Source organism: Mustela erminea, chromosome 5, assembly GCF_009829155.1.
Source record: "Mustela erminea isolate mMusErm1 chromosome 5, mMusErm1.Pri, whole genome shotgun sequence".
In the NCBI taxonomy this organism is placed as follows: Eukaryota; Metazoa; Chordata; class Mammalia; order Carnivora; family Mustelidae; genus Mustela; species Mustela erminea.
In genome coordinates this window covers 106,416,453-106,440,771 of record NC_045618.1, presented here as the reverse complement: position 1 = coordinate 106,440,771, position 24,319 = coordinate 106,416,453, and the positions used below count along the sequence as shown (strand labels likewise).

The 24,319-nt window shown below is 44.8% G+C and overlaps 1 protein-coding gene across 2 annotated transcripts; it reads right to left on the bottom strand.

The window, feature by feature from the left end:
* Positions 1-2,621: 2,621 nt before the first annotated feature.
* On the bottom strand, positions 2,622-13,186 carry DACT1 (dishevelled binding antagonist of beta catenin 1). 2 transcript variants are annotated; one of them, XM_032344348.1, is made up of 4 exons: positions 12,323-13,186; positions 9,839-9,971; positions 8,923-9,078; positions 2,622-5,738 (listed from the first exon to the last, which is right to left on the bottom strand). In XM_032344348.1, exons 1-4 carry the CDS (start codon positions 12,665-12,667, stop codon positions 3,835-3,837), a joined length of 2,538 nt encoding a protein of 845 aa, XP_032200239.1. In that variant the 5' UTR covers positions 12,668-13,186; the 3' UTR covers positions 2,622-3,834. The 2 variants fall into 2 exon arrangements, with proteins under 2 accessions (XP_032200239.1, XP_032200240.1); XM_032344349.1 differs by having other exon boundaries at positions 2,623-5,627; positions 12,323-13,183.
* Positions 13,187-24,319: the final 11,133 nt, after the last annotated feature.

Here is a 24,319-nt window from a genome sequence, read left to right as displayed (position 1 = left end):
CATAAGTTAAAAGCCTTCTCAGACACAAGAGGTATATAGGATATAGAAAAAGAAAATTTCCAAGACAAATTTTTTAAAAATGGTTAAGGAATTGTTGTGTTGAAATTTAGCATATGAAAAATTCATTATAATTGAGTACATTTCTTAGTAAATAATAGACTGGGCTGATTCTAGTTTTCTTTTAACAAAATTTGCCCTCCCATTGGCCAAATTTGGGACATGCTGAGCATCAAAAACAAACAAACAATAACTATGATTATAAGATATCAAATAAACAAAAATCCGAGTCCACCATGATATTCAAAAAAGAAAAAGGGGTATTATTAACAATAGCCAAACTATGGAAAGAGCCCAAATGCCCATCAACTGATGAATGGATAAAGATATGGTACATGTACAGACATAATGGAATACGACTCAAGTTATATTATTTGAATATTACTCAAAAAAATCTTGTCATTTGCAACAATGTAGATAAAGCTAGAGCATATTATGCTAATAAGTCATCAGAGAAAGACAAATATTCTATGATCTCACTCAAATGTGGAATTTAAGAAAGAAAATGGGTGAACAAAAGGAGAGGGAAATAAACTGTAAGAGACTCTTAATATAAGAAAACAAACTGAGGGTTGACGGAGGGAGGCGGATGGGGTATGGCTAGGTGGCTGGTGGGTATTAAAGGGGACACTTGTGATGAGCACTGGGTGTTGTATGTAAGTGACAAATCACTGAATTCTACTCCAGAAACCAATATTGCTCCATATGTTAACTAAAATTTGAATTTAAAAAAAGGAAAAGGGAAAAAAAATAAGGAAAGCCTTTTTTTGTAGAATGTAGAAGGAAAGATATTTAGAAAACTACCATTGTGAACCCCCAAGGCAATAGTAACTGGTTCATGCAAGGATCAGCAGTGTAAGCTAAAGCCATTAAGCACAATGTTGTGAAGAACAGCCACACAATATTGAAGAATCACCCACAAATAATAGCCATTTGCAGAGAAAAAAAGCTTTATAATGGAGAAATCTCTGCTCACCCCCTTAACTACTCTTAAATTCAGTAATAGTAGGGCAATCTGATAATATGTTTCTTAATGTGAAGCAATAAAAACACAAAAGATCACTAGTGAAATCTTCTTGCCAAGAACGTTTAACCTGAATCTAACCAAGCCTTAAATGGTTTACAGGAAATAGAAGGACTAGGCATTAAAAGACAACATAAGGAAACAACCAAATCCAGAATGTGAGCCCTTCTATAACTATGAATTTAAAAACCCAGTGTCATTTTTAAGAAATGGGAGGAAACTCTTCTAAACTAAAAAGACAAAAGATCTACAACCAAACGCCACATACTGACTGAAACCTGTGAAGTTAAAGGGAGGAAACTACTGTTAAAAAGTCTGAAACAGGGGCACCTGGGTGGCTCAGTTGGTTAAGCAACTGCCTTCAGCTCAGGTCATGGTCCCAGAGTCCTGCGATCAAGTCCCACATTGGGCTCCCAGCTCCATGGGGAGTCTGCTTCACTCTCTGACCTCCCCTCTCATGCTCTCTCTCACTTTGTCTCTCTCTCTCAAAATAAATAAATAAAAATCTTTTAAAAAAAAAAGTCTGAAACAAGGGACACCTGGGTGGCTCAATTGGTTAAGCAACTGCCTTTGGCTCAGGGCATGATCCTGCAATCGCAGGATTGAGTCCCACATCAGGCTCCCTGCTGAGCAGGGAGTCTGCTTCTCCCTCTGACCTCTCTCTCTCTCTCCCAAATAAATAGATAAAATCTTTTTTAAAAAAAAATTTTAAGGGGCGCCTGGGTGGCTCAGTGGGTTAAGCCACTGCCTTCGGCTCAGGTCATGATCTCAGGGTCCTGGGATCCAGTCCCACATCGGGCTCTCTGCTCAGCAGGGAGCCTGCTTCCTCCTCTCTCTCTCTGCCTGCCTCTCTGCCTACTTGATCTCTCTCTGTCGAATAAATAAATAAAATCTTTACGAAAAAAAAAAAAATTTAAAAAGAAGTCTGAAACAAATTGGAAAATCTGAATAGAGATTAAATATTTGATGATATTCAGAATTATTGCCAGTTTTCCTTAGGTGTGATCATGACGTTTTAGTTCTATATTTTAGTTCTATCCTAAGAATTTCCTTGTTCTTAGGAAATACATGCTTAAGTTTTTAGACAGGAATTACCATGCTGCCTGAAATTTACTTTAAAGGAGTAGAGCAGTGTGGTGGAGAGAGAAGATTGCCAAAATCTGTCTTTAAGCTTCAAAACCAGGAATATGGTTTAACCTAATATATATGTAAAGAAAGTTAAAGCAAGTGTCAGCAATTGTTAGCAATTGTTGAATCTGGGTGTTGGCTATACAGGTGTTTGCTCTCATTTCAACATTTCCGTGTCAGAAATTTTTTTTATACTGAAAAGTTGGGGGAGTAGGAAGATTCTTCTCAGAAATATTCTCCTTGGATGACACCTACCAAATTTACTTTAAATTTTAAAGAATTACCTTAACTATTCTAAAGAAGTGGTTTGCTTTTCATTTGTTTACTCACCATCCAATCGAAGCCTATGCCTAAAACCTGCTTCAATTACTACGAATATTCTAATGCTTAGAATAGAAATTCCAAAACAATCAGCACAAGATTTTTATGTGTAACTGGTTTTATACCCAAACAACAAACTTAACAGCAGTAAAACAAACTGTTTATTACAGCATAAAATGCGTTATATTAAATTTACACAATGATATATAAAAACACATACTGTTTATATCATACAGTAATTTAACATCATAGAAATATCAAAACAAATACTACTCATGCACAAAACATGCATATATTGGTATAAAAAACAATTTTACACAATACTGTTTACCAAAACTTTTTTTTTTCTTTTTTTAAAAAAAGCCCTTCCAGACAGAATCAGTGGTCCAATCTGGACTGGATTGCACTAAAATGTTCAGGCCAATGCTTAGGTGGCACAATGCTCAGTGAGCAATTCTGGGCTTAGAGTCACACCCCAGGGTTATTTCATTAGGGCTGAATTTCTCAGTACCCCAGGACCAAAATTCTATCCCAAAGACAAGTCCTTCCAGGAAGAAATGGTTGGATCAGCTGCAAATCAGGGAAGAGGAAAAAGGCATCAAAATGTTGGCTAATCGGCCGTTAAAGGGTTACTGAAACTAGGGCCTAGGCACCAAATGCGGCAAAAGTTTTAGTGAATCCTTTTAAGGTTATTACCAGCCTCCCGATCCAGGTCACCAGCTCTGGATCTAGGGGCTGGTCTTCAAGTTCTGAGTCCAGTAAACGAAACAGTTCTGGGAGGAAAAGAGAATGGGGACCCACCTAAGAAAGGGAGACTATATTGAAAATTACAGAAAACAATGACTGTCCATCGTACCTACTTCACACAAGTGTACGTGATGCCTCTCAACAGGTAAACCCTGGTGGCGACACTGCCCGAGAGAACCAAGAAGCAAACGTATGTCCTAGATTCCATCAACCTGACCTTCCGATCAAAAGGTCCCATCCCAGTAAGACTGGACCATCGAAACCTGTGCCTTCACAGAAGCTCGGAGAATTTCCGATAAAAATCACCTGATATCACAAAATCCATTCACTATCACCACCATTAAAAACCCAGTATTTACTCCTAGCCAACAAAAAAACATTCTTTACCTTCCATTCAAGGCACTAGTGTCCCTACAAGATGAAGACGAGACAATTGACCTCGGGGTAACCCCAACGAAAGGAAAGCATTCCGTGAAACTGTCACACAAAGAAATAAGACGCCACCTTTTCCTCTAGAAAACTAGACAGCACCCCGCTCTCCCCGCCAGCGGCGTTCCTTAGACGGTCGTCATGAGTTTCAGAGAGCCGGACCGAAAGCGGAGGATCTTCTTCTTGAGGTTATGCGAAGCCTTGATTTTGACAAAGGTTTTCGTGGGGTTGCTGTGGAGGTCTGGGGCCGTGACCGCCTGGATGGGGAGGGTCTGGACGAACTGGGACCAGATGAGGCCCCCGCTTTCCTCGGAGTCACTGGAGCTCGTGCTGTCGCCCGCAAACTCACCCTCGCTCACGCTGGACTCGCTGTCCCCGAAGCAGTTGGTGGTGTAGTTGCTGCGCTCGTCCTCGCTGGTGTCCAGCACCGTGGAGTGGAAGAGCGACTCGCACTCGGCCGAGTACTCCGAGTCGCTGGCCACGTAGGCGTAGGGGCTGGCGTAGGGCAGCGGCACGGCGGCGGGATACAGGCCCACGTGCTCGCGCCGGACGCGCCGCGACCGCCGCAGGGCCTCTTCCAGGGACACCTCCGCGGCCGAGCGCCAGCGCCGCGAGTCCGTTCGCTTGTGCTTGGGCTTGGCCACCAGAGCCTCCCGGCCGTGGCCGTGCGCCCTGCCCCCGGCCCTGTGGCCCGCGCCCGGCGGCCGGCTGGGGAGACCCGCCTCGGGCTGGCCGCCCCCGCCCTTCCGCCCGCGGGACGAGGCCTTCCTGAGTTTCCGGTTTGTGTCCGCGTCGTCGGGGAACCGGCACTTCTTGCCCGCCACGCGGCTCTTCTCCCTCACCGGGGGCAGCGCGCTGTCCGGGCCGTGAAGGGTCGGGGCGCCCCGGTGCTTCGGGGCTGAGCCCCGCGGGACGGCCGCGGTCCGGGAGCCGCGGTGGGGCCTGCCGCCCGCTGCCTGCGGGCCCGGGCCGGACGGCGCCTTCGCCGGGGGCCCTTCCTCCAGGCTCTGGGAGGAGGAGCCCTCGCTCTTGAAATCCAGCGCCGGCCGCTCTTCCACGGTGAAAGCCGCAGGCAGCGGCGTCGTGGGCACAGGAGGGGGCGCTGCAGGAGGGGCGGGCGGCGGGCAGCTCTTCTGCGACAGCTTTTTCAGCGGCTGGACGGCTTTGCCCTCCGCCGGCGGCGCGGGGCCCCTCCCGGGGCTCTCCTTGGCAGGGGCGCCTAGAACCTGAATGCCGTCTTTGGGGGACTCCCCTGGGACAGCGGTGGGACAGCGGGCGTGTTCCTGGGAAGCGGGCTTGGCATTTTTGGGCAGATGCTTGGCTGGAAGTTCAGGGGCGGCGCCGGGCAAGCAGCCCTCAGGCGGGGACAGCCTCTTGCTTTCCACGTGTTCTGCCTTGGATTCCTTTGACCACTGCTTCGGTGGGGAGAACGTCCCGAGGTCCGGAGAAGGGATTCCGCCCGAGGGCAGAAGCACCTGTTTAGAATTTTTAAGGTTCCCGCTGTTGCCCTGTGAGACGCCCCCAGTCACTCGGACACAGACGCTCCCATTCCTCAGAAGCCCCTTCGTGGGGTCCGCATTCACACTGGTTCTTGGTTTGTTGGTCCTTACAGGGTGTGTTTTTTTCTGGACCAGGCTCAGAATGTAGCCATCCATTTTCTTACTGGACGAAGGATGGGGAGCAGACCACAAACTGCTTGGAGATGGCAAGGAAGTGTCTGTCTTGACGGCGTCCAACTCAGATCCCACACAAAGGTCACTGGCATGGTTACCAAGCCTCTCCTCTTCCCTCAGAGGGTTGCCCGTCAGACAAAGGAGAAACATTGGGCTCTGCACCGCCACGGCATGAAGTGGGCTGGGATAGCGATACACATCGTTCCCGTTTTTAGACACCAGATCACACTGGTACTTGGGATTCACATCTGCAATGATACCAAGGGAATTAAATTGTGATGTGGAGTGGGTATGGCAAACTGGCCCTGAGGCCTGGTCTTCACAGTGGCCTTCTTTATATTCCAACCATCCTATGAGATCTGAAAAACATTTAAAGGTACACTCTGAAGAAATTAATTGGTCAGCGCCAGCTTGACTCAGGCCAATTTCTAGGAAAACAAATTCACAGATAGAGAATGCTAAAGAACCAACTATTCCTACAAGCTACTGTACTCTTTTACATACAGTCCATACTACTGGATGAGGGAAGAAATATTTAACAAAGAAATTCGTAACAGGAAATGATATATCCTCTGAAGGAAAAGTATTCAGCCATTATAAATACTTTCAAATTGAGGTGCCTGGGTGGCTCAGTGGGTTGAGCTTTTGCCTTCCACTCAGTTCATGATCTCCGGGTCCTGGGATCAAGCCCTGCATCAGGATCCCTGCTCAGCGGGGAGCCTGCTTCCCCCTCTCTCTGCCTGCCTCTATGCCTACTTGTGATCTCTGTCAAATAAATAAATAAAATCTTAAAAAAAAAAAACACACTTTCAAACTATTGAATAATGGGGAAAATGCTTTAAAGTTTAGTGAAAATCATGATATAATACCAGACTATGATTATAATTTTATTGACTGTATATATATATGCAAAGAGAAAAGTCTTAGATGAAGCACACCAGGATGCCAATAGTAGCATTGCAGTGTAAAAAGCAAGTGAGATTTTCTTCTTTATTTCCTATTTTCTACATTTTCCATAAATATACACTGCATTTACAACTCAAAAAAACACATTTTTTGAATCATTCTTTCTCTGGGCTACTTTACCCTCTGTATTCTATACCTGGTTTCCTTTTGAAATACTGCAGATAAACTGTACTTTCTGAGAGGTTTCTCTTCATTTTCTATCTTTTTAGATCTACTTAATGACATGTGTTTGGTATAATTGTCAATTGGAAGTTCAAAGAAACTGATCAAATTTCAATGAAGATTAACCAAATGTAAATAATAATCACCTTATATTTTCAATAGTGACACTAAAAAATAAAACAATAAATAGGAAGGAATTCTTGATAAGGTTTTAAAAGATTGAGTTGTATTAATGAATAAATTTTCCACATCTCAAAAATGTAGATGCCAAAATACAAGGAAATCAAGCTTTCTTGCTTAATTAAATGATTTTGATGTCTTACCCTTGGTGACTATTATAAATATGAAATCCCTTTAATGAACTTTAGCTCAGGAATATCAAAGTTTTGTCACTATTTAATATATCCTGTATTATACTTATTCACTCAAATATTGGAAAACTACTATGTGCCAGAGTCTATGTAAATTGCTTAATTTAAGGGAAAGACCTTCAGTGGTAATGACCTTCAGTGGTAATTAGCAGCCCTGGGGAAAAATATATTCTGGACACAGAAAAGATAGGATTTATTTGTGAAGAAAAGATTATTATAAAGTAAAAGTGCTGTGTCCTTACCCCCCACCCCCCACACACACCTGTACTCCTAATAAACAGCTAACTATAAGAAAGGGAAACCTTTTTAGCTAATACTGTTGCCCATCCATCCTCCTCCACTACTCTATCTTCGCCCTATATTTAAACATTGCCCTATGTTTACCTACACTTTACTATTCTGTCCCTATTCTCAACTGAGTTAAGGCGCGAAACAGACATCTCAGTCCCCAAGGCCCAGTACAACTGCCTCAGTTATGTGAAGATGTGGCATTTGGGAGATCAGGGGTCTGTCCTCAAGGAAAACCTTTACCAAAGCACCTTTAATGGGTTTTAAAGTTTCCCTCTGAAACCAGAGCAGCAGAGTGAAGGGGAGCAATTACCAATGAACTTGAGGCCCAGACACTCTAGATAACACAGATTTGTGCTTCCCCAAGTAATTGCTGCTGATAGCACACAGTACAAACACAAAAAACCAGCCAGTTAGCAGCCTCAGTTGTTTGGCACGATGTTTTCATTGCTGGGATCTCAAAAAGTCAGCCTTCTGCCCAGGCAAACAGAGAGTACAGTGACTTGTGCTGGCACCCACAGCTCCTCTCCTTTGTTTTCTCTGCTCTTGAGGAACCACAGTAAAGTAGAACTACGCAGGGAGTTCCAAGTTTCAGCAACAACTCTGCCATTCAGCAAATGAGGAGCCTCTGACAAGCTGTTTCATAAAACCAAATTCCTCCTCTGTTCAATGAGAAGGTCGAACACAATAATTTCTGAATTCCCTCGGTGTCGTGGAAAAAACTTGGACCTGGTAGTTAGTCCCGAGCATGGTCCTGCCTCTGCTCCCCACTACCTATATAACCTTAAACAATTAACCTAACCTCACTGGACCTCCTTTTTCTGAGACATAAGATGGAGCTAACGATACTTGCACACCCTGCAGAACTATTGGGAAGATTCAAAGGAGATAAATGTATGCAGAGCACCTAGTACAGTGTGGGATATACAGTGGAAATGCAGAAACTCTTCCAATACCAACAACTGCATGACTCTCTCTGGAGGTCACTGCGAGGATAGCCCAAAATGGGGAACAGTGGCACATGGCCCAGGAGAATCTCATCCCGCCCACCTGCTAGAAGAAAAGACAGCTGCCATGGTACAAGACATTCTGGAGAACGTGGAGGGGTCACTGCTCCCTGAAGTGCCAATCAGTCTGACAGATAAATTTAACTTAGTGTAAGTCTGAGCTTTCAATGATTGAAAGAAGAAAAAAACAGATCCAAAGTGGTTTTCAAGAGAAAATGCAAACAAGTTAAGCTAACAGCAAAGGCTCGCAAACAGAGCCCAAGAGACCTGTAATATTGGGACAGGATTTCTAAGGACAAGCTATCTTGCCACTGTCAGCTAACCAGTACCCAAGGAGGACCTGAAGAGTGATCATCATGGTTCTAAATCAACTATGTCATGAAATGTAGCACACTGATGAAATGCTCTGACCTTCTGTTTTTCTATCAATAGAAGGGGTTGAAGCTACATCATCTTTAAGGGCCTTTCACCCCTTCCAATTAAAAACGTCTATCAAGGGGCACCTGGGTGGCTCAGTGAGTTAAGCCTCTGCCTTCAGCTCAGGTCATGACCTGAGGTGTTGGGACTGGATCTTGGGATGATGACCAGGGTCTTGGGATTGATCCCTGCATCAGGCTCTCTGCTCAGCGGAGAGCCTGCTTTCCCCTCTCTCTCTGCCTGCCTCTCTGCCTACTTATGATCTCTCTCTCTGTCAAATAAATAAATAAAACCTTTAAAAAAAAATGTCTATTGATTCTAAAAAGTCTTACCTGCAGATTTGGGGCAACCATCTGAGATAGTCAAGGTTGCCTCCAAGGGGCTGCAAAAGCAGGTGCTGGAATGACAACTGGATAAACACTCACTGAAGACCGAGTTAGAGGAATTGGAAAGGGATCCTGAAGCCCCATCACTCAGCTCATAAAACCCTACAAATAAAAACACCGTTTGGAATTAAGATCATGTCAAGCAATAGTACACATTTGTGCTTAAAAGGAAAAGAGTTAATCAACTAGGAAAGGTAGGAGAGGGAGACGGTGGTAGTGGGGGGCAATTTTGGTTCACTGGATTTAACATTGTGCCTGTATGATTTTATTTCAGGCAATTCTTAGGAAAAGGCCAAGAGCCCATATCTATGGATACATTTCAAAGTTACTCTCACGTTCAAATTGACCTTCCTCCTTGACCCCACCTTTAAAGATGTTCAAGGAATGAGACTTAGATCTCTCAAAGCCTCAACTTTATCATGAAAGTTTCAGGAAGAATAATTTGAAGAAAAAACAAATCTAGTTAAGAAGCCAAATGGCTTAAAAGAAGAAAAAAAAAAAACTTTTGAAGTGGTCTCAGGAAGTTGAAGTGTGACTAATTTTCTAGCCCAGTTCTGACTTTCTCAAGTTTCAAAGGAGGACTGCTCTTCCAGAAATTTGAATAAAAGCTTTTATTTTTAAACTCAGGGGACTCCAGTCAGATCAATCTCATTATTAAAAATTTTGTCATCTGGTTTTATTTCCCTCTCATACAACTGAATGGCAGACTGCTTTTTTTTCTTTTCTTTCTTTTTTTTTTTTTTTTAAATCTCTCTACCCTAGAAACAAACTCCATTGCCATTTGCAGGTCTGGGAAGGCTAACCCCAGGGGGCTGAAGTAGAACTTGAATGCAGAATTCCGTCCTTGTGCTCACACACTCACCTGAGCTGGGCCGACTGTCCGTCTCCAGGTGCTCTTCAGATGTCTTTTCTACATCTAGTCTCAGGTCACTTATCTGCTTGTCAAGTTCTTGCAACTGATTCAACAAACCAGCATCTCTTCTCCTTAGACAATTCTGATTAGGAAGAAACACAGAAAAGGAAAAATGAACACATTTTTGGTCACAAAGAACCAGAAAGTCTGCTATCAGTACTCAAATTACCATTTAAAGAGTTCACTAGAGGCGCCTGGGTGGCTTGGTAGTTAAGCGGCTGCCTTCAGCTCAGGTCATGATCCCCGTATACTGGGATGGAGCCCCACATCAGGCTCCTTGCTCAGCGGGAGGCCTGTGTCTCCCTCTCCCACTCCCCCTGCTTGTGTTCCCTCTCTCGCTGTCTCTCTCTCTGTCAAAGAAATAAAATCTTTTTTAAATAAATAAATAAATAAAGTTCACTATATCTTCCAAAAGCAAAATTTGGAATTTAAAACAAACAAACAAACAAACTTCAAGAATATGTTCTATGTTTAGTGTTACTTTCTTGCATTTTGTGGTGCTATAAAGTTTTTTCATAAAAACACGACTTTTTGTTTCAAAGAATATATACAAATTCACTTTTTAAAGGTAAGGATAAGGAGATTTTTTTAAATTCTCTGCGTACAGCCAATTTTTCACAAAACCATACTTCACAGTAGACTCTAATTTGAAGTCAGGGTGTGAGATATTTCCTACACTACACTATACTCTTACTTAGGTGAGATTTTCTGGCCAAATGTCCCGCAGAGTTTTGTTTTCTATTAGGTGCTTTGGTGGGGTTTAATCAGTCTTAGGGCCTTTGAAAGTGAGAAACTAATACTAATAGCCAGTGCCAAGTATAATGTGAGCCGGCAAAATCCAAAACCCTCAAGGGAAGGTCCATCAAGATTTGAACTCAACTTGGGTTTCCAAAGGTGACAGATCTGTAGTGCTAACTCACAGCGCCACCTAGTGCTTCCTACTGCTGGGAAAGCAAGAGAACTAAAAAGGCATCTGGTTCAAATCATGAATGCCAAGTCTACCTATGAAAATAGTACCACAAACACTGACTGGACTGAAATTCTCTTGACATGTAGCCTTACTCCCCTCCAGGGGACAATAGGAATGTGCCACTCACAATCTTGAAACTCATGAAGAGAAAAAGGTGCTATTGTACAAGACAATGCATAAAATGTCAATGACCAAGGCATAGCCAGCAAGAATTGACTCAAATCCACATTACACACGAATCTGGGCTGCTACCAAAAATCAGTAAAATGCCAAAAAAGGTATTGCACAAACCAGGATGCATCTTTAAAAAATAGATGCATAGGAATATTATTCCTGTCCGTCCTTTGACTTAAAAAGCCTGTAGACAAAACCCATATATGCCTGTTTGCTAGAATTCGCTTCTTAAGGCAAAATAAACCAAAGTAAAAGCACTTTGATGCTGAGAGAGAAAAAGGGAGAGAGGAGAGAGAAAAATTATGTGGAAAGACAGAATACAAGAAACCCCTTGACAAATAACCACACAACATCACCTATGTTCACTATTGTATGAGGGGCATTATCGAGCATGTGTCTAGTTTCAGACAGTATCACATGCTCAGAAAAACATTTTTTTCCTCTCTTTTCAAAACTACATTTTTGAGGTCACCATAACAAAGCTGCCGCCATTATTCTGAGGCGGGGTCAAGAGCTGTTCATCAATACATTAAGCGCCAAAGTTCTTTTTCTTCCCCATTAATGCAGATGGCACAGAATGACAGAGACACTGACGGAAATCCAGTAAGATTAATGCCGCCTAAGAGCAGGTTCTCTCTTCTCCCACCTCCACCGCCGTTCACAGAAAATACGAGAGGACGGGGCACTTTCTCCAGCCAAATTTCTATCATTTGCATGTTTTAGCTGCCTCATACAAAGGGCTTCTATTTGAAATTAAGCAGCAGCCCAGGCAAAAGCTGGCGTGCCTGGAGTCCCGGGAGGGGCAGGGCTCCCTACGTGCGCTTCCGCGTAATCGTAAAATTCAGCTTCGGACAGTTAACCTCGCCACAAGCCCCCTCCTCGGCTTTTGTCCCCTCTCGGCGGGAGGACACGAAGCTAAGACCTCCAAAAGAAATGGTATTTTAAAGGAGGGTTTGCAAACATTCAGGGAGAGGGCGTTGCGTTCGTCTAACTAGAGAGACTGAAGGTTACAACCAGGCGACTCCAAGAATCCCGAAGGCAGCGCGAGGAGGGGAGAGCTGCCACCCCCTCTCGGCAATCCGCGCGGGGTCGCCAGCCCCTCACCTGACACAAAGCGGGCACACGCCAGAAACGCGTGGGCGCCCGGGGCCCGCGCGGGGATGGAGGTCCGGGATCCGGGAGAATCCCCCCCAGCCGGAGGCACCCCTCGCGCCCGCCCCCAGACCACCTGCCCGAATCCCAGCCCATGTGCAGGGACAGGCGTGCCCCTACCTCCAGGCACGACCTACCAATTGCTTCCGCAGCAGCAAGATATTCTCCTCCAAGAACTTCTCCTCCAGGCGGCTGCGTTGCGCCGCCTCCGCCGGCAGCTCCGCAGCGCGGGGCGCAGCGACTCCCGAGCCCCCCGCGCCACGCAGGGCGCCCCGGACCAGCAGCTCCTGGCGCTGGCGCAGGTACTCCAGCTCCGCCAGCCCGGCCAGCGTGGCCTCCTGCCGCTCCCGGGTGCGCTGCCGCTCCGTGTCCGCCTCGCCTTTCTCCCGCCAGCGCCCCTCGGGCTCCAGCGCGCGTTGCTCGCCCCGGGCCGGCGCCTGCGGCTCCAGCTCCCTCGCCGTCCCGGCCGCACTCGGCTTCATGGCCCCGACCCTCGCAGCGAGCACTCGTCACCGCAGCCCGGCCGCCCGGGCGGAGGAGCGGGCGCTAGGGCTGCGGCCGAGGGCTCATGCCGCCCTGGGACGGGGCACGGCGACGGGGCGACAGCCAGAAGCGCTCGGGACGCGCTCGCGGCCGCGGGCTGCAGCCGTCCGGGCCCGGGCGGCGCCGTCCGCTGTCGCCGCGCGTCCCTCGCCGCGGCCCCGCAGCTGATAACGCCCTGCCCGGCGCTACGTCACGCGCGGCGGCCCGGCAAACCCCCGCCTGGCGCCCGCCTCCCCGCGCCGGCCCCTCGGCTCCGAGGCGCGCTCCCCCAGGCTTCCCCCTCTTCTGTCAGGGGCGCCGCTGGCGCTCGGCGCCGGCCTCCTCCTCTCTCGGCCCTCCCCGCTCCTCCCTGTCTCCTCCCCCGCTCTTCCCGCGGGCCTCCTAGCCCCCTTTTCGGGTTTACTGCACCCAATTTTTGCCTCGTTCCTTATTGGCTCTTTTGCCTCGCACAAAGCGAGGGGCGAGCGCCTCGAGTCCCAGCATCCTGTTACACTCGGCCTCGCAGGCAGGGTCGCGAGGGGACGCAGCAGTTGGGCTCCCCCGAGAACTTTCTGAAACTCGACCGAGTTGCTGCACACAATCTTAACCCTTTCCCCCCACGTCCACTGTTCGCATCCACTCACACCGATTTCGGTTTCTTTCACCTTGCCGAGCAAGGTACTGAGAGTGGATTCAAAGACCATTTCTGTGGGTTTGGTTTCCTGGACTCCGCTTTGTGAAGGCAAGCAATACCAAAGCACAGTGCAATGTTGTTCTCAAACTATCTGACTCTTAGTTTTGTGGCTATTGTTTTTATTTTATTTATTTTATTTAATTATTTTATTTTATTTTTACGGAAGGCATATAAAATTAGGGAGGAGGATGTTGCTGTAAACCAAGCAGTTGCATCAATTATTTTACAAGCCTGGGGTTTAACGCTGGCGCGCACACCTGTGCGCTTGGGTTTTTGTTCGAGTTTTTTATTGTTGTTATTTGCTATCTTGGGCAAACGCAAGAGCTCTGACTCTGAAACCAGACTGTCTGAATGTGAATCCTGTTCCAGCATTGATTAGTTGTGCAAACAAGTTACTTCATTTCCCTATGCCTCTCTTTCCTCAACAGTAAAATGGAGCTACTGGCTGACTATGCCAATTAGAAGAATTACAGTAATATACGGTATATAATATGGGGGGGCGAGGGTGTGCGTTTACAACATGGCCGGCACATAGATGGTCAGGAGTACAGGAGTTGTGGCTTTTTGTTTTCTTCCAGAGGGACCTATAAACTTTCCCCCGAAGTAGCATTTGTGGAATGGTCACCTCTGCTTGGCACACTGGTTGCAGGGACTTTGGGTGGAAAAGAGGTTTGGAAGCACCACTATTGGTTTGTCTATGGAAAAGCACCATATCTATTTTAAAAATCAATACCTCAAACAGCCTCAGAAATTAAATCCAAGAAGTCACAATCCACTGAAGTTCAGGCAAAGTGTTGTGTGAAGGAATGCATCCTGTATCATTACTTCAGACTCTTACACCTTAGCCCGGCTCCCCTTTCTCTGCTGTGTGGTCTAGGCTTCCCTCCAAGATCAGTTCACTTTTCTCCTCTGAACTCCAGATAACTGTATGAATATCTGATTCTTCCCAAATGCTGTTTGTTTGGTTATTTGTCTGTATGTGAACACACATATCTATGCACGTAGGGGTTTACGTGTATTTCTTCTCTCCAATTACATTATAAAAGTTCCCTGCAGAGGTTGGTTTAAACCCTCTTAGTATTACTGCACTCAAAACTGCCTTGCAAGCATTCAACTGATGATCTCTAGAGACTCAAGAAAATGGAGGTTGGTTGTAAATTGTTTTTACATTAACATACTTTCTGGGGCACCTGGGTGGTTCAGTGGGTTAAAGCCTCTGCCTTCAGCTCAGAACCTGATCTCAGGGTCCTGGGATTGAGCCCCACATGGGGTTCTCTGCTCAACAGGGAGACTGCTTCCTCCTCTCTCTGCCTGCCTCTCTGCCTACCTGTGATCTCTGTCTGTCAAATAAATAATAAAATAAAATCTTTGAAAAAGAACATACTTTCTAACTAAATTAATAGTACCCGTTTAATCTCTGCAACAAGTAGAATCAACTCAGCGCTTACTAAAATAAAAACAAACAACAACAACAATAATAAAAAACAAAGTTCCCTTGCCGTACTCCATGGACCTCCCCATTGCTGTCGCTCACAGACATAAAAGAAACTCTAACTACAATCAGGATTCATGACCAATAAGATTATATACTAAATCTAAAAACAGAATTATGTTCAAGTGTTCATAGCATACAAAATCAATTCTATTCGGGTCACCTCTTCTTTTTTTTTTTTTTCTTTTTATAAAGACATGTGTTACTTTTTTTTTTTTATATTTTATTTATTTATTTGACAGAGATCACAAGTAGGCAGAGAGGCAGGCAGAGAGAGGGGAGAAAGCAGGCTCCCCGCTGAGCAGAGAGCCCGACGTGGGGCTCAATCTCAGGACCCTGGGATCATGATCTAAGCCGAAGGCAGAGGCTTTAACCCACAGAGCCACCCAGGCGCCCCTTCTTTATGCATACTCTGTGCCAAACAATTCGCTTCGTAACACAGGAACTAATTTTTCCCCATAACTTTAGTAAAGCGCTGAAGACACTGAAGAATAATGACAGATCCTGCATACTAAAGACCACTCACCCATGTCCTCTATCATTGTCTCATTCTATTAATTTCTAAGCAAGCTTCTTGCTTTCTAGCTCTAAATTAGATTCCTTCTGGCTGGGTGGAGCCTATTATTGTGGCCTGGGTTATGTCACACATCGACAACTATATTTACAGAGTTGAGAGGGGGAGAAAAGCTGAAACATGTTTTACACACTACTAATAAATCTTGTTAAAGTGGACAGACAAATCACTATGTCTCCACGTCCCCCCCCCCAACTCCCCGCCCCATCCCACTCTCCTCCCCACCAAATGCCACTTGGAGCTGGCTCATTAGTCCAAAGCAAACCATTTGCCATAACAGCTTGTACATCTCCATGAGAAAGTGTTCCCAGCAAGTTTAAATATTAAAATTAATGTATTCAAATGGTTCCACCCGTAAAACGGTCACAAATAGGAAAAAAAGGTTATGCTTTCCAAAGTATCCATTACACATTAATAAATAATGCTGTTCATTCACACGCCAATTAAAACAAACTCGGCTGTCAAGCGAAATTAGAAGCAAGGAGCTCAGTGCTGTAATTGTGGGGGGGTTTGTTTGTTTTTGTCAGGAAAACTCCCAATGTCGTCAGATTAAGTGTAACTAGTTGGGATGTCCCTAGTCTCTTCTTAACTCAAAGAGATTTTCTCCTCTCCAGTCTAGTCCTGGCTTTCCCCTTTGATTCTTTGTTTGGTAGCAGGTATTCCGGAGGTAGTTGGAGGTAATCACCCGCTGCTCTCTGCTCCCTTCTGTTGCCAACAGGCTCTCACTTCCCCCTACTGTTTTGATTTTTCTTTCTCTACTTTTTAAAGCAGGTGCTGGTGTTTCTTCCTCCACCAATGCTACTTTGTTATCTCCTTTCCAGTATTGTTCAGCCCTTACGTTAATTCTTCTGCTTCCACCCCTCCCCGAAGCCTCTGTTTCGAAGAAAAGCTGTTAATCCACACTCAGAAAGTGTGGCACTAAAGATGGAGGGGATATGCTCCCTGGAGGATCTGGAGAGTAAGATAAAGTTGCTAACTGAAAAAAAGTGTTGACTGAGTATATCGTGGTTGGGTAGTTTATGCTCCAGGGCATTTCCTGGGCAGAGCCAGGAAGGGTCCCTCAGATCACACAGTCTGACCCCTTGCCCTGGGGCAGAACAGCTCCCGCCAGCACCCCTGCTAAGGTCTGAGTAGCATTCTACAAATGCCTCATCCAGCAGTGAACATTCTACTGCAACCAGGCAAAGCAAGGAGCGTCCGTTGAGACTTTTGCTATAGAGAAAAGCAACAAAATGATGCCTTGCAGCTTTTATGGCCAAACACACACAAATGATGTAATTGGGGAAAAGCTGTCTCCACATAGGAGGGAAAAAAATAAAGGGCAATCCTTTGAGTTGGGGTGATGACCACCATTCGAGGGTCTGGGATCAAAGCTCCAGCCAGACATCAAAGCCCATTTGAGTCTAATGCCAAAAGAGCCACAGTGAATTAAACTTCATATATAAACCAATTATAATTTGACCCCACAATCAGGCTTCAATGAGCACATGGGAGAAAGGAAGCAGACATTGAAACAAAAGATCAAGAAAAAAGGAAAGTTGGTAGCAAAACTGGCCAACATCACGGCCCTGACCACTTTAAAAATCTTTTGAGGGCAGAGGGGAATAAGGGAATGGTGGTGGAAACAGCAAGCTTTGGACAATGCTGGTCTTGTTTGCAAGCCTATGAAATAGCTCTTTCCACCCTCATGGACTCGTGCACAACCGCGTACTTCCTTATTCCTGGAAGAAAAGCTTATCTGTTAACTATTTTCAACATTGTTATAAAGGTCTCCAGTCAACAGGTTTCTGTTTGAAGAAGCCTTAGATGATTCCATGAAGTTTGGGGGTGAGTTCTGCAGGGAGCTCAGCTTCCTTATACAGTGCATCCTGAGTTCCAAACACTCGCGCTGGGAGTGACTTGCATTCCCGTGGCCTTCATCGCTGATGTCTCCACCAACCCCAGACTTCAGTCCCTTAGCTCTGCCATTCACAGATGGAAGGCACCTCATACCAGGTGTGCAAATACCCTGGAACACGCTCGGGTACTAATACCATAAAACTACGTCATTCTCAGGCAAAATTTAAAACTCTGTTACAGAGACAAGTGGTCACTTTAAACAATTGTATTTGGTAGATTTGGGCCTTACTCTGCTTGGTTGGGACTGGTCCCTAAATATTTGAAATTCTCCATCTCATGAACTAGCAAAGTATTACACATCTAATTTGATAATCCACAGAACATTTTCAATATTTATTTGTAGATAAGCATTAGTGATTTCTTAAAATTACAATCTAATTATAACCTGAGTCCCTTGCATGGGGGAAAAATACTTTTTAGGGGCACCTGGGTGGCTCAGTGGGTTAAAGCCTCTGCCTTCGGCTTAGGTCATGATCCCAGGGTCCTGGGATGGAGCCCTGCATCGGGCTCTCTGCTTGGTGGGGAGCCGGCTTCCTCCTCTCTCTCTGCCTGCCTCTCTTCCTACTTGTGATCTTTCTGTCAAATAAATAAATAAAGCCTTAAAAAAGAAAGAAAGAAAGAAAGAAAACTTTTTAAAGAGGGCATTCCCGTAAGATAAAAACAAATATGTACCAACATCATTGCATTGTGCCTCTTTAAGTGACCATTCATTTATTCAACAGAAATGAATTGCATTTCCCATACAGGACAGGAAATGGGCATACAGTGATGAACAAATCAGACTTAATCCCTACCTTCATGAAGCTTACAGTCTAGGAGGGAAATTGGCACTAATTAAATAATTTACATACATATATCTATGTATATATATATATATTCAAATATATCTACATGTTTCCATATATTTTCCTAAAATATTGAACAATATGAGGAAAATATATTTCCATACAGATTTCTAAATATACATGTTTCTAAATTTATGAATAATTCCAAACTGTGAAACAGCTATCACAATTTGCAAAATGATATTTTCAAAGCTGACATATGCTATGATCATATCTAAAAAGTCATACTCGAGTCACCAAAAAATTATGACACTTATAAAAAATGATTTTTATAGGGAAAGGGATCTTATAGTTTACTTTTTATTATCTTTTTAAAAAACTATTTACTCCCCTAAAACCAACATTAAAAATGTCTCTAGGGAGATACTTGTTGTATAGCAAAACAATTCAGTATTTTCATCTAAATACCATTCATCGGAAGGTAGTAACAAGTATATATAATTAAACTTCACGATCATGAATTACTTTACAAATCTATCACCTTTTCCTCCGAACAATCTCAGAAAGGAGAGAGAGAAAGCATCACTCCAATCCATGGTGCTAGGAGTGATTTCCAGGGTGGTTTTCTGATCATTTCTGCTCCAGCAAGGAGAGACGACCTAGGTGATGTTTTGCAGTAGAACTCTAGATGCCTAACATGAAAGCAGAGGCTTTTGCTTTAGGACCGAGACAGCTGGCCCGATTCCTCCATTTCCTTTGCTCTACGAACCAACCTAGGCCAGGCAGAAACTGAACCAGAACTCAAAACAAGCTCCTACACTGAGTTCTGGTTCGGTGTTTCCCTCCCGAGAACCACAAAGCCTCTTTAATTAAGATCCCTCAGGGGCCTAGGGATCCCTGCGGAAAAGCCCAGAATGCCATTATCACCCCCTGAGACCTGAGCGGCTGAAAGCTCTCAGTACTGGCGGAGGCTTAGGTGGCCCCACGGGGAGCCCGGTTCCTCTAATCCCACTGCACCTTTGCCGCGGCGAGTGTGAAGAGTAGCACATCCACTTCAAACAGAAATTGGGCCCTGGGTATGTTTGGGCTAAGGGGAAGGCTGGGGGTTGAGAAGAGCCTCAGATTCAAAGAGAAGTCAGCTGGGATGACAGGCAGGGGCTGTATGCGGCTCCAGCCCCCAGAGACTGTAGGGGCTGATAGGAGGGCGAGGGGCTCCATTTCCATCCTGCTCTGCACCTCAGGGGTCTCACCCTCCAGAGCCAGTGTTCTTTGAAGTCAGGGAGGATGGTTTTGACAACAGATGGAACAATTCGCTTCTGTTCAGCCTGGTTCAAGCAGACTGAATTCAGAGTCCAGGAAGTTGTGCCTAATGACAAAGAAACTGACATTTTGTTACACTCAACTGGCCTTATGGAGGAATATGGTTGATCTTCTCTTGCCTTTAATAGAAGCTGCCTCCACAGGAGAAAGATTCTGATTGTAACACAGCACTTACTGACGTGGTGAGGATCTACAGCAGGGGCCCGGGGACAGGGGTTGCTGGATTTGAACTCCAGCTACACCATGCTCCGCTCCTGGATAGTGTCCAGCACACACGGCTTTTGCCAACTTTGACCTCTCTCAGCCTCGTTTTTCTCATCTGTAAAAGAGGGCTTATACTTCACTGTAGAGAGAGCTTGTGAAACGTCTAGAAATAAATGTTGGTTACCCCCAGTGTCCCACATGCATGAGCACCCCCACACACCCACAAAGAACGGGCATTGAAAGACCTCCCAGTAAGATACAAGTTAGCATTAACCATTGCTTTGACAGTTTTCGCTATAGTGTTTTGAAGTTTTTCCTACCCCGTCTGCATCCTGTTTCAGAACACTCTTGGTTTCAGACTATAAGTAGGTCTGAGAGACTTTTGAAGAGTAGCACTGTGGTTTCTTGCGTCCCCGGGCAGTACGGGCTATCAGGATAAAACACAGGGATCTGCCCTTAGAAACCATATGGACCAGGAGAGCAAAGTGGCGGATTGGAAAGAGCATGAAGCTCTGGCCAACGGTTCAACGCCTTAAAAAAAACGTCCTGTGATATCTCTGAGTCTCATTTGTAAAATGGGCTTGCAGTTAATTCCCAGAGAGTGAATGTGAAAGATCTGCCACATAGTAAACACTACAGAAATGCGGACTTCCTTCTTTCTTCCTCTCTTATCTGAGGCGCTCTTTACGTTGGTGAAGTTTATTCAGCTCCTTCCTTTTATTTGCATAGCCTCTGATTATTGAAAATTTCAAAACACAAAAGTGGAGAGAAAATTAATTTCCATGAAACCACCACCCAGGTTAACAATGATGAACAGATTCTAAGCAGCCCCCCCATTTTGAAATGATAATTTTTATAATTTGGGGCTAACATATGAAATGGTGTTACAGAGAAGAGCTGTATCCCCATCATTAATTTAGTGCCAAGTATGTAATAAGCACTCAATAAATGCTAGATATCATCATCATCATCATCATCATCATCTTTTTTTTTCCTGAACTCATCTAAAAAGTTATGGGCCTTATATAATACACCTTTTTCATCCAAAGGGCACAGAAATTTCCCAAAATCTTTTTTTAAATAAGAATACTCTTATTCTTTTTTTTTTTTTTTAAGATTCTATTTATTTATTTGACAGAAAGAGAGATAGCAAGAGAGGGAACACAAGTGGGGGAGTGGGAGAGGGAGAAGCAGGCTTCTGGCTGAGCCAGGAGCCCAATGTGGGGCTCCATCCCAGGACCCTGGGATCATGACCTGAGCCGAAGGCAGAGGCTTAATGACTGAGCCACTCAGGTGCCTCCATTTCCCACAATATTTGCAGTACATCATTATGCGGGGAGATGAAGTCACCCTGAAGAAAAAGCAATAAAGTGATTCTCCCAGCCTCTCGGGATAAAACCCCAGTTACTGGTTTTGTGGTGCTGATTGCTCCTGGACACCAGTGACTTTCTCCCTCGTGTCCTGTCTCACCCACTAAGCTTGGCAGTGAGCTCCTTGAGTGCTGAACTCATGCCTGATGTGGTTTTACCTCGCCAGAAAAAAAACAGCAGGACTGGGTGAGTGCTTACTGTTTGTTCAAAGTCATAGAGTCTCGACCAAAGTACTATTAGGAAAAGAAGTAGGTAAACCAAATTAACTTGAAAATTAGTTAAAGCATCCCCAAAGTCTAGATTTGCCTTCCCTTTGTTGGGGCTGGAGAGAGGTTTTTCATGAACAACTAAATCTACTGTTGAATAGATTAAAACTAATGGACCTTTTTGGCCATGAGACACAGAAACACTGAAGCCAAGAATGTGACTTCAAAAACTCAGAAGTACATTCTTGGCTTAATTAGTGTTGCCTCTCCTGTTCAATTAGATTTTAAACTCCTCAAGGGCAGGGCCTAATCCTACTTCATCTCTAACTCCCTCAGAACAAAGCTGGATACAAAGCAGGTACTCACCAACCAAATGCTTGTTTAATTCAATTGCCTTTCAAGGTGGATTGAGATGGAATCCCCCATCTTTGACACACGAAAAGGACCGACTTTGGAAAATTCTATAAATAGGTACTTAGAAACAGACCAAAACTGGGTGCTTTTCCTGTCTGCTCCACTTCCAGAAGCATCTTCTGGAAGTTTGTGCCTTTTAGGAAAAAATGAGGAAACAGGAAAAAGAGAAACAGTTCCATTTCTGAAAAGATAAGAATAAAGTCTGATAAAGACAAAAGGCATTTGAGGTCCCTAGAGTTAAAACAAACTCAGACTGCCCAGCCTGTTTGAAGTTGACAAGAAACAGAGAATGACCCATGGGTCCATTCTGGAACACAAAGCAGCTCAATCAGCATTTCATCAATGAGGCAGCACTGGGTAACCCAGCCCAGCTGGGCCAGCTGGCAGTGCGTGAAGAGCTGGGTATTTTATCTAGAGGGCACTCACTTCCACCTGAGCACACCTCTGTGTTGGTGGGTGACATGTGAGGATGAGGAATGGAAGGGGTTATCACTACCTAGGGAGTCATACTTTCTCATTGCTTCCTGTAATGGAATTCCTGTGAAAATTCTTGAAAAAACGGTTTCATTTTGTCTTGTCATTTACTCAGATTTACTCCTTCGGGGTCATGTGGAGCACCTCACGGGGTCCAAAGCACCTACTAGAAGTTTACTAAACGTTGCTGAATTAAATAGGCACAAGAGGTAGAAATCACTAGCCAGATACTAAACACAGGCCACGTCCATGAAGGAGATGCTTTGGTGAGGGCTCTTCAAACAGAGAGTGGTTTCTTTCCAAAGATGGGTGCATGTGAGCCCGCTTCTTTGAGCACAGAAAGATTTACATCCAACCCTGTTCAACCTGGAACGAACAGAACACTATGATAACTAGAATTAAAAAGCTTAAAACACACACACAAACACACACACACACACACACACACACCATCACCACCACCACCAACAACAAACTTCAAACCCCAAATCCTTCTGTTCTACTGGACGTGTACCTGGCAGACCCAAATATACTCTGACTCACTCTGGGCTCTTCCCAAGGTCTTTCCAGGAAGCCAGGATCTTACCTTGCCAAGTGCCAGCCGCTGGGGCCGCCCCTGCCTGCTCAGCACAAATGGAAGGAAACCTGGCTTCCCCCACAAGGGGGGGTCCCTTTATCCATCAAGCTGCACCATGCACCTGGGGAATTCATGGGCTTAAAAACAACAACAACAACAGAGAAAAAAGGCCAGAGTTTACAGGTACACCTTTTCCTTTCCCTTTTAGCCCATTTTCACACTGAAGAATTAAGTTTCTCCATTTTTTAGTAGAGCTGAGCCCATTTTCAAACTCTAACACTGACCACTCTCATTATCTGCACCAAGTGTGTCTTCTGACATTGTCCAAATCGTGTTATCCTACTCTTTTTCCTTCCTTCCTTTTTAAATATCTCCCCTCCTCTGAGAATCCTAAATAAGCAGCTTGGCAATGGAAGGCCGGGGAAAATAAAGAGGCTTCTCGGCACACCAGATCCTGTTGAAGAAATACAGCAAACCGAGATCACATGCCCCAAGGGCAGACTTTGATCATTAATAACGCAAGAGGGGAAGAACACAGAGACATACAGTCTATATTCCCTACGCATCACGGGGTAATTGCTCAAATCCTTGGTCTTTACAAAAAATGTGTCATCCCATAAAATTTGTCTTCTGAGAAAGAATAAAATTCGCTTTTTACCTTTCCCCCACATTATGACAAAGAACAAAACCCCAAGCTAGGTGAGGATGTTTCAGTCCTCTGTGGACCCCTTCTACCCTCCGTGATCGGCCTGGGAGCCTATCATAAGAATGTGAATGATGAGACTACCTTTCCTAGTGACCTAGCTGTTTATAAACAAAGCTTTTCCTTCTAGGAAAGGCAACGACATTTAAATTGCTGAAAATTATCAGCTTCAACTCATCTGAATTTCATTGCCGCGCTACTCCTTCGGGAAATGGGAACCACGCAAAGTTTCCCTTTTTTTCCAAATTGCCTCCAGATGTGATATACAGAAGAATCTTTATTAAAATATCACACAGGAGCTGATGCCTATGATTTCTTCTTCTTTCACCTGGGTCAGAATATGAATGACAAACCACTGGTCATAGAGAAAAGCTCTAGGTGTTGTCTGGGATCAGCTTTAAAATTGCAACAGCCCTCACCCTGCCCCACAGACTCCAGCCCCCTCCCCTGCCTCACTTTTGTCCTTTCTCTATAGCATTTAACACCTTATTACACTGTATAATTTACTTATTTATTATGCTCATTGTTTCTTGCCTGTCTCTCTTGCTAGAATGCATGCCCCACAAAAGCAGGGATCTTTGTTTTGTTGACTGATATACCCTCAGGACCTAAAACTGTACCGGGCCCACCGTGCTTGCTCAAATAAACATTGTTGAGTGAATGAATAAGTTTGTCATCTCCCTTTTTTATATCAAAATCTCTAGTCCTGACCCCAAAATTGACACTAATGCCACATGTCCTATTCCATATAGACCCCTCCGTTGTCATAAGGATTATCCCAATCTTACATCCAGATGCTCTTCACTTTCTCTCGTTCCCCCCCGCCCCCCACCTGTCTCTCTTCCCAGAGTATCCATTTTGGTCAATGACAACACAATCTACTAGTCCTAAGACTACAAT

Excerpts from the sequence above, each read along its gene's own strand:
- DACT1 (XM_032344348.1), bottom strand. The coding sequence starts at position 12,667 with ATGAAGCCGAGTGCGGCCGGGACGGCGAGGGAGCTGGAGCCGCAGGCG. Across the intron at positions 9,972-12,322 it reads TGCTGCTGCGGAAGCAATTG|AATTGTCTAAGGAGAAGAGA; the intron begins GTAGGTCGTGCC and ends CTTCCTAATCAG. Across the intron at positions 5,739-8,922 it reads TGGTTGCCCCAAATCTGCAG|ATCTCATAGGATGGTTGGAA; the intron begins GTAAGACTTTTT and ends AATGTTTTTCAG.